The 16,407-nt window shown below is 41.1% G+C and overlaps 1 protein-coding gene across 1 annotated transcript; it reads right to left on the minus strand.

Moving 5' to 3' along the window:
• Nucleotides 1-4: 4 nt before the first annotated feature.
• Nucleotides 5-15,251, minus strand: CCNI2 (cyclin I family member 2). The gene is made up of 5 exons (XM_081934012.1): nt 14,940-15,251; nt 6,990-7,147; nt 4,571-4,705; nt 2,744-2,818; nt 5-1,216 (listed from the first exon to the last, which is right to left on the minus strand). The coding sequence occupies exons 2-5, from the start codon at nt 7,101-7,103 to the stop codon at nt 1,049-1,051; spliced, it is 492 nt and encodes a 163-aa protein (XP_081790138.1). The 5' UTR covers nt 7,104-7,147; nt 14,940-15,251; the 3' UTR covers nt 5-1,048.
• Nucleotides 15,252-16,407: the final 1,156 nt, after the last annotated feature.

A 16,407-nucleotide genomic window follows, 5' to 3' on the forward strand; every position in this document is an offset into this window, starting at 1 on the left:
GAGAGAAGAAAATCAGTATATTATATTATATCGTTCATATATATATATATATATGAATAAATGAACTTTGTACGTTTTCCTGTGTCATTGACCAGAAGTGCAAACTAATTCTTATTAATGGCAGGAACCTCTACAATCTATTATAATGGTTGGTCGCACAGTCAGCCAGAGGTTTAAACTGGGATTATTATGTTCCATTGTTATAATTTGTGTCGTATTTGCCAAATATTGAGATGTTTAAGCTTACACTGAATGTAACTAATTCTGAATTCATTGCATTGTCGCAATTGGAAATTCAGAAAGTCCAAATTCTCCTTTATTTATATAAATAAGAAAATAGTGATATTCAAGCCAGCACAAAGAAATAAATGAGAGTGATAAAATCACTCATACAGGCATATAAAGTTAACATCCTGGTTGGTTAAAACAGGATGTTTATCCAAAATTCTCCAGGATGGGAGGGAAAAACCCTACTTGTTTATGGTAAAGGAGGAGCATTAAGACACTGTTGTATCACTTGATTTTTTGCCTTACTATAGCACATAGTAATTTCTTAAAAGGAAGTTTTCTTTCTATAAATGTTTAGCAGTTAAGATATATGACTTAAGTGCCAGATCAGAATGATCTATTTTAACTAAAATGAGGGTCAAGTGCATTTATGCAGGGTGAAAAAAAAAGGCTGATCTGAGATGACCTATTTGTGAAATGTAGCAAAAATTTTGAAAGTTTTTTACGTACAGTATTAAGATTCAGATAGTTAAACATATTTTTGCAGCGTGCAAAAGAAATAAAAAAGACCTCTAGTGAACAGTATGAGTATCTCTTTTAAACATCCATTTCAGTTGTCCTTTCAAAATGGGAATTTACATTCGTAAATCAGCTTAAGTGTTTGGAATAAGTAGAATGTTCAAAATGGAAACTCATTATCTTTGTGGTAAAAAAATACACTTTGAAATACTTGCAGGTAACTGCGAATGTATAACTTGTCAGGCTAACTAGAAAGGAATATATGTTTGCTAATGTTTTTTTTTAAAGTCAGCTTAGTCTTTTAACCATCAAAAGGTTTAATGCTTACAATGTTTAAGAAATCCATTGATGTTGCTGTGTAAAGATCCCAGTGAAGTTTATCAAGTATGATTCTTTCCATCCTCAAAATCTCAGCTGGAGAACACTTGCAATCACTCTGTTCTGCCAGCTTCTTTACTGATGGTATTATCTGTCCAAAAACAAATGGAAACATAATAAAAGAAACTCAATTCTTATGAAGTATAGTGTAATGGTGATGTATGTACAATTCTCTGAAAGATGAAGACTTGCTTTCTGGACTACCCATGTAATAAAATGAATAACACCTAAAGCGATTCTTCTGTGAAATCAAAATATCCAGGATGCTCAACTGTGTATTACAGGACAATATTCTCATACATTTTAATAAAACTTAATTCATCCATACCAGTTCTTGATGTACGTGATTAAATGCACTGAAGTAACCTACATTGTGAAATGTAGAAATTAGCCTCAACTGTGTAATTGTAATCTGTATTTGAAGCTTTGGCTCATAATTCATAGTGTTGTGTTTTCCAAGCCACTAGTTACCTTATTTGCTTAGAAATAGACCTACTCAACACTAATAGATACAATCTGTACAAACACAAACAAACAAGAGAGCCAGATTGGTGTAATGAGTAAGGCAACAGATTAGAAACCATGAGTTTTAGTTCTGCCTTAGGCACAAAGCCAGCTGAATGGCCTTGAGCCAATCACTTTCTCTCAGTCCTAGGAAGGAGGCAATGGCCAAACATTCTGAAAAACCTTGCCCCCCCCCCTAAAAAAATAATAATAATTGGAATCGTCTTTTCCAGGCAGTCTCTGAGAATTGGACATGACTGAGTACAAGAAAAAAATTATCGTATTTGTTTAGAAATAGGCCTTCTCTACACCAATTTATAGAAACACAATCTATACAACTACCCTGTTTCCCCAAAAATAAGACCTCCCTGGATAATAAGCCCAATCAGGCTTGTGATTGCATGCACTAAAATAAGCCCTCCCCCCAAAATAAGCCCACCCTGAAAATATTGCAACAGAGCAGCAGCCATGAGGTGACCATGCTCGCCCCCTTCTGCACCTCAAATATAATAAGACCTCCCCAAAAAATAAGGCCAAGAGCTTATTTTGGGGGTCAAAAGAAAATAAGACCCTGTCTTATTTTTGGGGAAACGTGGTATACAGTATGTAGCCAATCACTTAAGACATGTACTGCTTCACAGTGCTTTACAGCCCTCTCTAAGTGGTTTACAGAGTCAGCATATTTCCCCCAACAATCTGGGTCCTCATTTTACAGACTTCGGAAAGATGGAAGGCTGAGTCAACCTTCAGCTGGTTGGTCTTGAAGTCCTGGAGTGAGCAGTGAATTACCCTGCAGTACTGCATTCTAACCACTGCGCCACCATGGCTCTAAACAGCTGCAGTTTAAAATTGAGAATTTGAACAGAGTACATTTCTGATTTTTTCAAGGAAGGGTGTATTAGAAACTAGCATCTCATTCAGCCAACTAGAGTCTGACAGGAGCCAGGCCCCATCACCAAAATCATGAATGAGGCATTGTGAGTTACAACCCCAAAATTGTATTGGGAAAGACAAAGAAGACTGATGAATGAGCCATTCCATCAGGCCCATTTAATAATATCTTGTCCGTTACTCAACAAAGTCCAAACCTTTACTTATTTAAAAAGATGCCTACCTCATCTTCTTCATTGATTTTTGCTGCTAGAAGTAGACAAGCTATTGCGATGCAACGGAGATGTTTCAACTGTGCCTAAAACAGAGAGATAAAAGAATAAAGGACTGCTGTGTGCAAGTTGCTGAAAACACACACATTGTATACCTATACCTGTATATCAAATAAGAATGTATTTTATTTATTATTGAATTTATGTCACACCATTCTGTCTTTTCCATCACTCAAGACAGTTTATAGCAATAAAGAAAGATAGTGGGTAAGATGTAACATGAATAATACAAATAAAAGTAAGGTCTTTTCTTGCATGCCCAATAATCAAGTACCTAACACTGGGCATTTTCAGAAGGATTTCTCCTGCTGATCTGTGGATCCAGGCAGATTTACAACGGAAGAAACCATCTGTCAAGGAATCACCACTTCAAAGGGTTTTAAATTATGCCTGGTGGGCAATTGGTAGCTAAAGCAGATCTTTTAGTCCAGCATCATATGGTCCTTCTCCCTTGCCCTGCTAGTAGCTCAGCCAACGCATTTTGCTCCAATTGCAATTCCAGGCTCTTTTCAAGGGTGAGTCTGCATAAATCATGTTGCATACCTGAGATGGATGGTAACCAAGGTTATGGATCACTGCTTATAAACCCAGCCAGCTCAGAAAAGTTGTAGTTGTACAAACATACTTCTTGCTGCAGCTGTTACCTATAAATCCAGTGACTGCTGGGGGAAAAGGAACACCTACAACGTGTGAACTTCTGCGGGAGTCCAATCCCATTCAAGAACAGACTTCCCTTCAATCCAAGTGCAACTTTTTTTCTTGCCAACAGCACTTCCATATAGACCGCTGATGGTGAACCTATGGCAGGCTTGCCAGAGGTGGCACGCAGAGCCCTCTCTGCTGGCAAGTGTGCCGTCGCCCAGGTTAGATCTCCATGCCGTTTCTTTTGTGAGCTGCTGTTTCCCTGCAAATGATGAGAAGCTCACGAAAGAAAAAGATCTTGCCTCTTGCCGTGCTGCTGGTGTTTTGATGCCCTGCCTCCCGCTGGCCAGCCGGTCTTCAGATCTCTGCTGCACACATTCATGCATGTCCATGAATCTGTATGTTCACACATGTTCATGCATGTGCATGTCCACGCATGTGCACATGTGCACGCATGCACACACCTTTCCGTTTGGGCATGCGTGTGCACAGTTTGGGCACTCGGTGTCTAAAAGGTTTGCCATTACTGATATAGACCTTAACTCCATCTTTTTCATGCTTTTTACAAATTGCAACATCAACAGTGAAATATAGGTCATAGTATTATGGTGAAGGACCAGCTAGATCAGGGGTGTCAAAATCATGTCGTCACGGCAGCATCACATGCTGTATCGGGACCTCCCCCCTTTGCTAAACCTGGTGTGGGCGTGGCCAGCATGTGATGCATCTGGCCCATGGGCCAGGAGTTTGACAGTCCCAAGCTAGATCTAGGTTCACGTCTAATCTCAGCCATGGAACCTCATTGGTTGACTCTGACCCAGTCATTCTCTCTGTCCAACCAAACATAGGGATGCTTTTGGAAGTGTAAAATATGAAAGTAGATCCATGAAAAAACTGGGTTGAGTTCCTGAAGGGGATTTAAAATCTTAACAAATGCAGTATGCATGTGCGTACAGGATTTACATTGTAAGCCTGCAATTATTTCCATACTTGGAAAAAGCCTCAATGAGCTACCAAAAAGATATGCCTAGGATTGAAGATTTAATTACCTGAGATTATATGTGTGTTGAGAGCTCTATTGCACTTCTTACTCCCGATAGGAACAACTAGTAGGAGGAGAATCCAGAGGTCCTTACCTTTACTGATGCCAGCAACCGGTTCAGAAAGCTGACTGCCAAGGAAAAGGTTTGAAAGCAAAACTGAAAGAGCGATCTTAACTTTCCAATCCACAAAACAGTTCTGTCATAAGATAGTGGAGATATATCGGTGCCCTAAACAGAAAAAAAAACCTGAATTAAAGCAAGCAGTAAAGGCAGTCCTCAACGTATGACCACAATTGAGCCCCTAATTGATGTTGTTAAGTGAGAAATTTGTCAAGTGAGTTTGCTCCATTTTAAGACTTTCCCCACCACATTTGTTCAGTGAATCAATGCAGTTCTTAAATTAGTAACATGAATAAGTGAATTGGGCTTCCCCGTTGACTTTCCTTTTCAGAAGGATCACCTGACTCCAGGATACTGCAACAGTCATAAATGCAAGTCAGTTGTCAAGCATCCAAATGTAAATCACATGTCCATGGGGATGCTGCAACGGTCATAAGTGTGAAAAATGGTCATGAGTCACTTTTTTCAGTGCCGTTGTAACTTTGAATGGTCACTAAATGAACTGTTGTAAGTTGAGGACTACCTGAATAATCATTTGGAATCTCTCTGAGTCCATTGAACATAATAGGTAGTATCTGATAAAAATTGGGCATGTGCATATTAAGATACCTGAGATTTTTCTCTACCTCACCATAATCAGGATATGACAATACCCATCTCTGGAGCAGAGGTGGTATTCAGCAGGTTCTGACCAATTCTGGAGAACCGGTAGCGGAAATTTGGAGAACTGGTAAATGCCATCTCTGACTGGCCCCACCCCCATCTATTCTCTGCCTCCTGAGTCTCAGCTGATTGTGAGGAAAAGGAGGTTTTGCAGTAACCTTCCCCTGGAGTAAGGAGGGAATTGAGATTTTACAGTATCCTTCCTCTGCCACGCACACCAAGCCATGCCATGTCCACCAAGCCAGGCCCACAGAACCAGTCGTAAATTTTTTTGAATCTGTTCTGGAGGTTTGGGTAGAGATCCTTTCCACAAAAAGGTACAATTGTATTCATGGGTGTGGTCAAGGAAAAAGAATATAATGTTTTTTATTTATTTAATTTAAAACACGTATACACCTGCCCATTTTGTGTTGAACTCTGGTAACTCCCAATCAACAATTAAAACAACACCAGTAAAGGCAATGTAAGATGCATCTATTAAAACATTAAAAACTTGGCACCACAGTTAAACTTCCTACATCCTAATTAAATCATTTCATACGCCTCACCCTATCCCTGTGCTTGGGGGAGACGGACCTTAAGTGCTTTACAGAAGACTAGGAGGGTAGGAGGCCTGCTGAACTTCAAGGGGATGGGAGTTCCACAGGGCAGGGGCTGACATGGAAAAGACACTCTTCCCAGATCCCATGGGATGGCAATGTTTAAGGGAAGGAACTGGGACTTTGCCCATCCTAAATGATCTGGTAGAACAGGTACATGTCCTTAGGGAGAGATGGTCCAGCAGATAACCTGACCCTGATGGGTCATATAGTACTTTAAAATAACTACCAGCATCTTGAATTGAACCTGTAAGTAAACTAGGAACCTGTGCAACTCATATAGCGGAATGTTACATAGGTAAGGCTAGAAAACTAATCCACCACATTCTGGATCAGTTGTAGCTTCTAAGTGGTCTTCAAGGACAGGTGTTGTGGCTTGCCAGCAGCCAGTGAACTAGCAGCAGATTCGGACAGTGAGGAGGTTTGGGAGGAAGATGGGCCAGTCCTGGAGTCTGAGGAAGGCTCTGATGAGGGCTTTGTGTCGGAGACAGAGAGGGGGCCAGGGCCATCTGACAGCTATCAGGTGCCTTCAGAGTCAGATATCAGTGAGGCAGATGAACAGCTGGAGCCTGTTCCCAGTGTGAGCATGCACAGAGTTGCCAGACCGAAGGGAACAGCTAAAGAACAGGGGTCGACTTGGGAGTAAGGCCATAGGTGGATGATGAATGGCCCCTCCCAGAGGAAATAAAAGAGAAGCAAAAGGGGAGTCGGGTTTGCAGGAGACAATTAGTTTGCTTAATTGTGACCCTCCAAGACTCCTTGCCAGTTTTGCAGCTATTGGCCTGGCAGCTCTCCAAGCCAGATAAGGTCTGTGACTGTAAATCCTCCCTTGAAAGACTTTGTTGGATGTGAATGAGAAAAATTCACAGTAAATTAATAAAAGGGGTTTTTGTCAGTGCAAGGAATTTGCTTCATGCTCTCTGGAAGCCTAGGTCAGAACAACAGGTTTCACCCAGGTTCACCCTAGAACACAATTTATTGTAATGCCAACATACACAAGCTGTTGCATATCATTGTGGGGAAAATGTAATGACCAATCTAGGTTTGGGGGATTCAGATGGCAATTCTAATTTCATGTAGCTCTCAAACGTCACTCAGTACAGATCACCTTTTCACATATGAGAACATACCTTCAGTGTGAAGTTCTGAAAGACCGGTGCCTTCCAGATCTTTGCTTCTCTTGTTAGAGCATACTCCAACACCAGAGCAAGATTCTGGCTCTCTGAAGTCCCAATGCACTTCATAGTAGTTAATTGATGGGCCTATTTTGGGCAGCAAGAACTATTATCTGGAAATTAAAAACAACCATAAGACAGCCAATGATTATTTTATTCTTAAAATAGCATAGTATGCACAAATGTGTCGGATTGCAGACTATTATCAGTGCACAGCTTCATACCAATAAAGAGACATACTTTTCAAAACTCTATTTGCTGTACCTTATGGTGAGGTTAGAAAACCTCACAAAATTGATGAGCGAATAGGTGTAGCATCTTTCACTTTGGCTATGGCGATCAAAGGTCTTGGAATTTTTAACTGAACCAGCATTTGCATTTAGAGCTGAAAAAGCTTCTTTTGGATGAGAAGCAAAATGTCTTCAAAGAAAAACCAGAAAGTCCAGTTGCCTCTTGAAAAAGGACTTGTAGAATTTGCACTTCTACTTTATACAAACACCAGAATGACTTGATAAGGGTCCAATTTTACATAGGCAGTATGCCCACTATGCTGTGGTGATAAATACCTACAGGTATTTTGGAACAGAATAGAATAGAATTCTTTATTGGCCAAGTGTGATTGGACACACAAGGAATTTGTCTTTGGTGCATATGCAGGTTAAATATACATTCTTTTCTCAATGAGATGAGGTTATATAAATACATATCTAATGTCAATCACAAATAATAAACTTTTTGGTTTTGCTTTCTCCTTGGTGAGATAAGCGTGCCGGATAAAATTCATTCATTTTTAACTCCATTTTTTTCATTCCTCCTAAGTGAAAGATATTCAGGGAAAGCCAAGTGAATGCTCTGTGATCCCCATAAAGAAGATGTTTTACATCACTTCACACAGTAATAGATATTTTCATGGGATAAATTGTTCACACTCAGCACTTTAATCACACATTGAATTACTTTCAGCACAAAAATTATCACCCACCTGGGAAATAGTGACGAAGAGAGAAATATTAGAAAGCTGTACCATAAACATTTTTCTACATCAGTAACATACACAAAACATTTTATTCTATTGCCAGCAATTATCCAAATGATGATAAGAAAAGTAACTTAACATTTTGCTTGCATTGCTTCAAGAATGTTAATGCATATATACATTTTTTTGTTTCCAGTGCTACACATATTAAAAGGAAAGAAAAAAAAATGCTGCCTATTACAAAGATTTATTGACCAAAATCCATGTTTTACAAGAGAAAGCACATTCTCCACTGGTTTAAATCACAAGTGGGCTTATCTTCCCAGAGTTATAATACTTTTAACTACAGTGCATGCTGGAAGACTTGGTATAAAGGTACATTCAAGGGCTAAGAATAGAATCTAATGGAACGTCTCCAATTTTATGAGCAGCAACCACTGTAGAATTGAACACAGTAATATTAACAATGCTGCATAACTCAGACCAAACTTGAATATTAGGAAAAGGTTAGACCATAAGAGAATATGGCTCTGGCAATTAATTGCAACTCAACCTTTATTAAACAATACCAAGACTGATGCACTGATAGTAACTCATAATGTGGTTTGACTGGTTCTGCCTTTGGGTAATGTAGAGTATTGCAAAATCTCTGCCATTCCATTTATGAACCATGGTTTGCATAGATCAACCAATATTGATGTCTGGTGGTTTAATAAACCTAATTGGTATCTCAGATATCCAATATACAGAAAATTAAAAACACATACATAAATATATTTCACACCATGTCCATTAGATTTACTGTTGAAGTGAAAGTTTTTTTCCTCCATTATAGAAAGTTTTAACTGTTTTGTTATGATCCACAATTTTTTATATATTCCATTTATATATCAGATATGTTCTTACCATATTTTCAAAGACATTAATGGACATGTAATGGAAGTTATATACCGTATAATAATTAAAAGAGCAAAAACATACATAGTAAAATTACAACTACTTTCCGTCTAAAGGGTGCATTGCAATGTTGTACATTTCCATCTTCCTTATCTAACATCTAATAAATTCCTAAGCACAAATATTTGTTTTCAGAGTGAAGCGACAGCAGGAAAATAGGCAAGTAGCCTGGGAAAAAAACAAGATGTTCCTAATGAAGTACAAGGCCATTTCATTACTATTCTGCTGCTAGTATTAAATAATACAACAGCATAGAATAAGCTATTAAGACACGGCTATTAGCTATTAGTTAAGACTCTCATGTTACTTGCTGAATATAAGATGGGAAAATGTCAGCAAATCCACTGCTTACATTGCCAGCAATAGTTAATGGCTGTGCTATGTGCTATGTCAACAATTGATAAAGGGTAGCAAATTGCCTTCATTTTGTTCTTCCACATCTTCTTCTTTTTGGTAGGCAAAAAACCTGATGCCCCCCTTTGGGAATCTCCGTGTACAGGTAGTTTTTGACTGAGCCCAACATTTGTTGTTAAGCGAGACATTTGTTAAGTGAATTTTGCCACATTTTTCTACCTTTCTTGCCTCGGTTGTTAAGTGAATCACAGCATTTGGTAAGTTAGTAACCCAGTTGCTAAGTGAATCTGGATTTCCCATTGATTTTACTTGTCAGAAGGTCACAAAAGAGTCTTGGGATATAGCCACGGTCATAAATATGAACCACTTGCCAAGCATCTGAATTTTGATCACATGATCATGGGGATCCTGGAAAGATTGTAACTATGAAAAACAATCATAAGTCACTTTTTTCAGTGCTGTTGTAACTTTGAACAGTCACTAAATGATCTGTTGTAAGTCAAGGACTATCTGTACCATATATTCTGATGCCTACTATATTTCTGAAGGACCAGGTGAGTCTGTTTCATTTAGAGCAGGGGTGTCCAAACTTGGGAACTTTAAGACTTGTGGACTTCAACTCCCAGAATTCCCCAGCCAGCCATGCTGGCTGGGGAATTCTGGGAGTTGAAGTCCACAAGTCTTAAAGTTCCCAAGTTTGGACACCCCTGTTTTAGAGAAATCCCACAAATGCCTACAGACCTCTAACTCTGAAATATTTCTCCTAGAGGTTTGTAAATTTCTAGGTTCAAGAAGCCAAAATTTATGCATGGCGATATTGGCCATAAAAATAATTCAAGTGTAAAGAGGAAACAAATGACCCCAGACTCTAAGAATATGCAACGGGTTTCAAATAGCTTGCATTCCTTATCCAGTTTGTATAATGAACGCTACAACCACCAGTTGGACACAGATGCACCCAGAATACAGAATCAAGAGTTGAATTAGGAGATTCCCACACTGCTCACTCGAGCACGAGAGAGGTGATAAATCACTAAAGCAAACAAGGGTTTTGTACCACAAATGTTTGGGTGGCTTCATTAATCTTGACTTGCCAGAATCTTAGCAAGGCAGTTGGGACATACCAGGTCTCAATCCATGCCAATGAGCAACAGTCTACTCATGCATTCCAATTGTGAACTGTGAGACTGTGGCAGTCACATCACAAGAGAGTTCAGGTATCCCCGTGTGACATATCACGCCAAGATCATAACTGTTTTCCTAATCTGGGATTCAACAAAGTGGCTGGGCTGGAAGAGGGCAGGAGTTCGAGAATAATATCTCTAGAATTTATCAATGAAGCCTGAGCGATAGGCAAGATTGGGTTAGTCATGATAGACTTCTAGCTGCACAGTCAGCATAGTCAATAGCAAAAAGCGGTAAATATGACTGTCCTAAACATGGAAGATGAGGCACCTATCCGTGCCAATCCATGACAATATTTTGCCAAATGTGATAAGAAAAATAACTTGAAGTTCCTTTCCTTTGGGGTAGGGTGTGCCTTCCAGTCTTTCTTGACTCCTGGCAACTACTTGGATTAATCCCTGCAGTTTTCTTGCCAAAGTTGTTCAAGAGTGGTTTGCCCTTACTTCTTTCCTAAGTCTGAGAAACAGCGACTGGCCCATGGTCACCTAACTGGCTTTTTGCTTAAGGCAGGACTATAACTCCTTGTCTCCCAGTTTTTAGCCTGGTGTCTTAAGCACTATAAAAAATTGGCTCTTCTTTTTTCTGCACTGCTCTGTTTTTCAGGGTTTGTATTGGCTTATTTGAGGCTGATTCTAACATTCTCCTAACAATATTTTTTTGCCAAATGTGGTAAGAAAAAGAAAACTTTTGGAATTCCTTCCCTTTGGGAGCGGAGTGGGCTTCCAGTCAGACTTGACTCTAGGTGACATGTCCCAGGAATCATTTGTACATGGCATATCTTCATAGTGTTGCTTTGTCTCGTGCCAAAAAGTCCAGGGCTGAAACATTTTGAAGCTGCCTTTAGTGGCTACAGTTTTACTCTTCCTTGTATCCCAACATAGTTTTTCATAGATGTGATCTAGTATGAGTTTTGCCAAACTGGGCTCTACGGACCCCTAGGATGAGTTCTGCAGGTCCTACGCAGCAAAATAATCTCTCTGCCAGACTTACATATATTGCAGTGAGTTTTGTTTTTGCTTACTCCTTTTTGGAAGGTTTTCTTTCCTCTTTTGATCAATTAGAAAACCCACTATGGGTCTCCCTCCAGAGTAGCACTGAGGTCAGGAAAATATGATTGATTGGGTTCAAAGTTCCTCCCACCCCCAATTAGTCCCTTACAGAAAGGCCCTTTTCCACTTTAGTTCCCTAAAGTAGTTTTATTCTCTGGAAGAATTAGAGAAGAAGAAAACTTCTAATGCCCTCAAGCATCTACTCCTGTTTTGATGCAGCAACTTGCAACCCTAACAACTTTTTTTTACAGTCCAGAGGAAAGGGTAAGGCAGGGATTGCCAAGCTGACATTAATGAGCTTGAATCTTCTTGATTCCAGGAATTTTATATTAATGAACAGGTTCCAATTCCTGAAAATATTGAAAATATGTGATTTAACACTGGTTGATGCCATTAACTCTGTCCCTATTTTACCACTTTCAGAGCTACTTTGGTGTAGTAGTGGTTAAGGCATCAGGCTAGAAACCAGCTGGATGGCCTTGGGCCAGCCCTGGGAAGGAAGTAATGGCAAACATTACTTACTTTTGAAAAACCTTGCCCAGAAAATTGCAGGGACTTGCCTAGGGAGTTGCCAGGAGTCAGGAATTACTTGAAGGTATACAATCAGAGGTGGTTTTCAGCCAGTTCTTACCGGTTCGTGTGAACAGTAGCGGCTGCTGCTCGAGGCTCCGCCCACCCACCCCAACGTAATGTGCAACCTCCTGCACATGCACGCTCGCATTTGCAAACCGGTAGCAAACGTAAGTAAATCCCACCGCTGTATACAGTACAGAGATACATGCAGAGAAAAAGTTGAGTGGTTTAGGATACTGGGAGCATGTTCCCCCTTTTAGCTGTTGACACTGTCTTAGCTGGCCATTTTGGCTTGGGCTGGAAACCTGGCTTCTGCACGGGTATCCACCCATGTCATTTTGATAGATCTTATCTGGAAAGCTTACAAGTACAGGTTTAGCATCCTGTTTCTAAAACATGATTCCAACACTCTTTGAAAGAGCTAGGCCTGTGTTTAAAAAGCAACATGCTCTCTTAAAAGAATGCTGGTCAGATGCTGCATGGAACATCGATTTACTCTGGGAGAAGCAGCCAGCTTCCAACCATCTTTCTATTGACACGGACATTTGTTTACTACCAGGAAGATCACAGGGAAGAAAAGGAAAATGTTCTGCCAGATGGATGCTGCTTATTCTATCACAGTGAACGTATTTGCAGGCTTCCCACTATTTTTGTCCTCAAAAGTTTAACCTGGCTGTACATTCTGCTGTTTTTGTTCCTTTGGTTTAAGTTTTAAGTTTAAGTTTTATTAGATTTATAGACCGCCCCCTCTCCCCAAAGGGACTTGGGGCGGTGTACAGACATCTCAATAAAAAACCGTATACAAAAATAAATACCCTTAAATTCCCGTAAAATCGAATTAAACAATAGGCTGTACAAAGTGATAAAAATTAAAAACAACCTAAAAACTCACCCCTAAAAATTTAAAATACAGACTTGAGGGACTAAACTGGGATTAGGCCAGGCCAGCTAAATTGAACAGGTGGGTTTTAAGCTTCTTACGGAAGGAGCAGAGATCGGTGGTTATTCTGATATCGGGGGGGGAGGTCATTCCAGAGGGTCGGGCCCATCACAGAAAAGGCCCTGCTCCTGGGCGTCGCCCGCTGGCACTGCCTAGTGGACGGCACCCGGAGGAGTCCCTCTCTGTGAGAGCGGATCAGCCGAAGGGATGTATGGGGCAGAATGCGATCCCGCAAATACCTAGGTTGTGGGAACAATGATGTCTCTTTGCCATCCAGGCTCTTTCTGGATGATTTAGAGGTGTCATTCCATTGCAGCACAAACTCAGGACATAGCTTGTTCCTTTTCAGGCCTGCTCTCCAACTCCATTGCACCCTCTTCCTCTATGCCCATTAGCCTGGGGCAAATTGAGAGGGAGAAAACTTCCTTGCCACCTCTCACTTCCATCCCAGTGACCTGCCAGTTGGTCTGTTTTTGAGCAGGAGCCCGATGGTCTTTGAGTCTGCTGTTCAAAGCATCCACGAAACTCACCCAGCATTGACAGGCCATAATTAAAGAGAGGAATTGATGATGGGTTTTTCCCCATCAGCAGCGGATGCCAGGGGAGGGGAAGTCCACTTAAGGAAACTTTCATTTTAACTTCATTAACACTGCGAAGAGGGCACTACTTGTTGGCCACATTATTGATAGCTTTATTATCAGGTGTTGAAGAAACACAATTTATGCAGCCCAGGGGACTGTATTAAAAGAAGTCTGGCTGGGCCCTTTCCCAGGTTCTCTTAAACATTAATACAATACAATAGCAGAGTTGGAAGGGACCTTGGAGGTCTTTTAGTCCAACCCCCTGCCTAGGCAGGAAACCCTATACCGTTTCAGACAAATGGCTATCCAACATCTTCTTAAAGACTTCCAGTGTTGGGGCATTCACAACTTCTGGAGGCAAGCTGTTCTGTAGCATTAAAATAGTTTCAATCAGTAGCATTGTAATAGTTTCAATTTATTGCAATATAACTTTTTTGTTGCATGCAACACAGGAAACTGCTTAAGAGTGAGGAAATTTTACACACACCAAAAATATATCCAAAAAATCTCTAGGCAAGTCAGCAAATCTAAATTTCTTGAATGTGGAGCCTTTGCATAATTTATTACAATCTTTTGCAGACTAAATGTTAATAAATATTTTATGACATTACAAATGTGAGAGTTTCAATTTGACTCATGTTTGGAATTTTTTTCACCGTAATTTAGTAAACGGAAACTTCTCCCCAAAGTAAAATGCAAGGTGTTGATTGACAGTGGCGGCTGGTTACTGAATTATCCCAGTTAATTCTGCATGTATACATTACATCAAAGCCTCTGCTAAGCAGACAGTTTGGGTTTGTAGCATAAGCTAAGCGGTATAACAGGTAACCAAGATTAACCCAACATGGCATGTTGTGAAAATGCGGCCCCTGGATCTTCGTGCGTCCTGCCTAACTGTGTGGTGTGAGCTGAGTGCGGGTTGTGCAAATGCAGCCCCTGGATCTTGGTGTGTCCTGCCTAACTGTGTGGTGTGAGCTGATGTCCGACGACAACCAAGCTGTCACAGCGGGAGAGGAGAAGACAGCAAAGCCGTCCCCGCAACCCCAGCTACAACAACCGCAGCTCTCCGCGAGCGCGCTGGGAAGAAAACAACAGGAAACAAAACACGTGACTCGGATCATATGGGTGGCTGGTACTTTTAACAAAAAAAGGGAAGACGAAAAACAAACAACAAAAGTCACGTTTGCAAAGCAGAAACCTCGGCTAAAGGCGCGAGAGGAATAGATCGACTCCACCAAGGAGGTCGCGGCAGGCGATCTGAGACCTCCCTCCCCTCGGACGGGCTCTTACCTAACTGGCACGACCCGAGAAGACCCTCCGTATCTTTGCTACGGTTCCTGCTCTCATCCTGGCTCGCTCCGTCTCTCGGCAAAGGCTCGGTCGCCGAAAAGGAGGAGGAGCGGGAGGGGCCTCGACTCCGGCGCTGGGGAGGGCTTGAAGTCAATAGTCCCTTCTTAAGTCGCTCCCAAACTCCTCGCGGGGAGAGCCGATCCGCCGTCCCGCCTAAGCATTAGCGCCGAAGAGCTGCGGGGCAGCTTTGCTGTTGACAAAGCCCAACCGCACAAGACGGGACAGTCCTTCCGAGGGCGGCCTCCGGAGGCTCCGGTTCCCTATTCGCGAAGGCCACGCCTCCTCGGAGACACTCCGTGGGACTCTGCACGCAACTGCCAAGGGGTGTGTGTGTGTGTGTGTGTGTGTGTGTGAGAGAGAGAGAGAGAGAGAGAGAGAGAGAGAGAGAGAGAGAGAGAGAGAGAGAGAGAGAGAAATGGCTTTCTGAATTCTAGGTTTCTCAACCTCTTCCAGAGCTGAAGGAAGCTTCTTGAATGAGAAGTGAAAACGTCTTCAAAGAAAAACCAGAAAGTCCTGTTGCCTTCTGAAAAAAGCCCCTTTGGGACAACTGTGACATGGATGGTTGAGAATTTCCATGGAGGAAGAAAAATTCCCTTTGAAACTTCCTGCTTCACCATCTCAGGTTGTATCTGCTACACCAGGCCTTCTCTCCACATAGGGGAGATTTCAAACCAAATAAACAAGCAGCGATAATATCCCAGGAAGTCCTAGACATACAGGTTTGTTTAATGACCGGTTGAAGTTACAACGGCACTGAAAAAAAGTGACTTAGGACCGTTTTTCAACCATTGCAGCATTCCCATGGCCATGTGATCAAAATTCAGACACTTGGCAACTGCCTCATATTTATGATGGCTGCAGTGTCCCCGGGGTACGTCATCAGCTTTTGTGACCTTCTGACCAGCAAAGTCAATGGGGAAGCCAGATTCACTTAACAACCGTGTTACTAATTTAACAACTGCAGTGATTCACTTAACAACTGTGGCAAGAAAGGTTGTAGAATGGCCCAAAACTCACTTGTCCCATTTAGCAATATAAATTTTGGGCTTGATTGTGGTCATAAGTCAAGGACTACCTGTATTGTTTTTATTGCTAGCATCAATTGTGGTTGTAAATTGAGGATTACCTGTAATTTTTTGAACTCGTCCTGTCTCAGGTCTATTGAAGTTGAAATAAATTTATTGCAGAAATTCATGGGAAGAGACAGTTCCAATAATTCTCAGCTAACCCAGCCTTGGTGTCTCACTTATATTGTTTCTATGTCGAACATCTGGAAATCATCACCAGTTTGGCCAGGAAGACTGTATAAAAGAATCAAATCTCAGCCTTTTGAGTTTTATGCAGACTTGGCTAGAATAGCCAAGGATGGCAATCCCTTTTATGGAAAACAACATGTTTGTTTCATATC

Source organism: Natrix helvetica, assembly GCF_964273705.1.
Source record: "Natrix helvetica genome assembly, chromosome: 1".
Lineage (NCBI taxonomy): Eukaryota > Metazoa > Chordata > Lepidosauria > Squamata > Natricidae > Natrix > Natrix helvetica.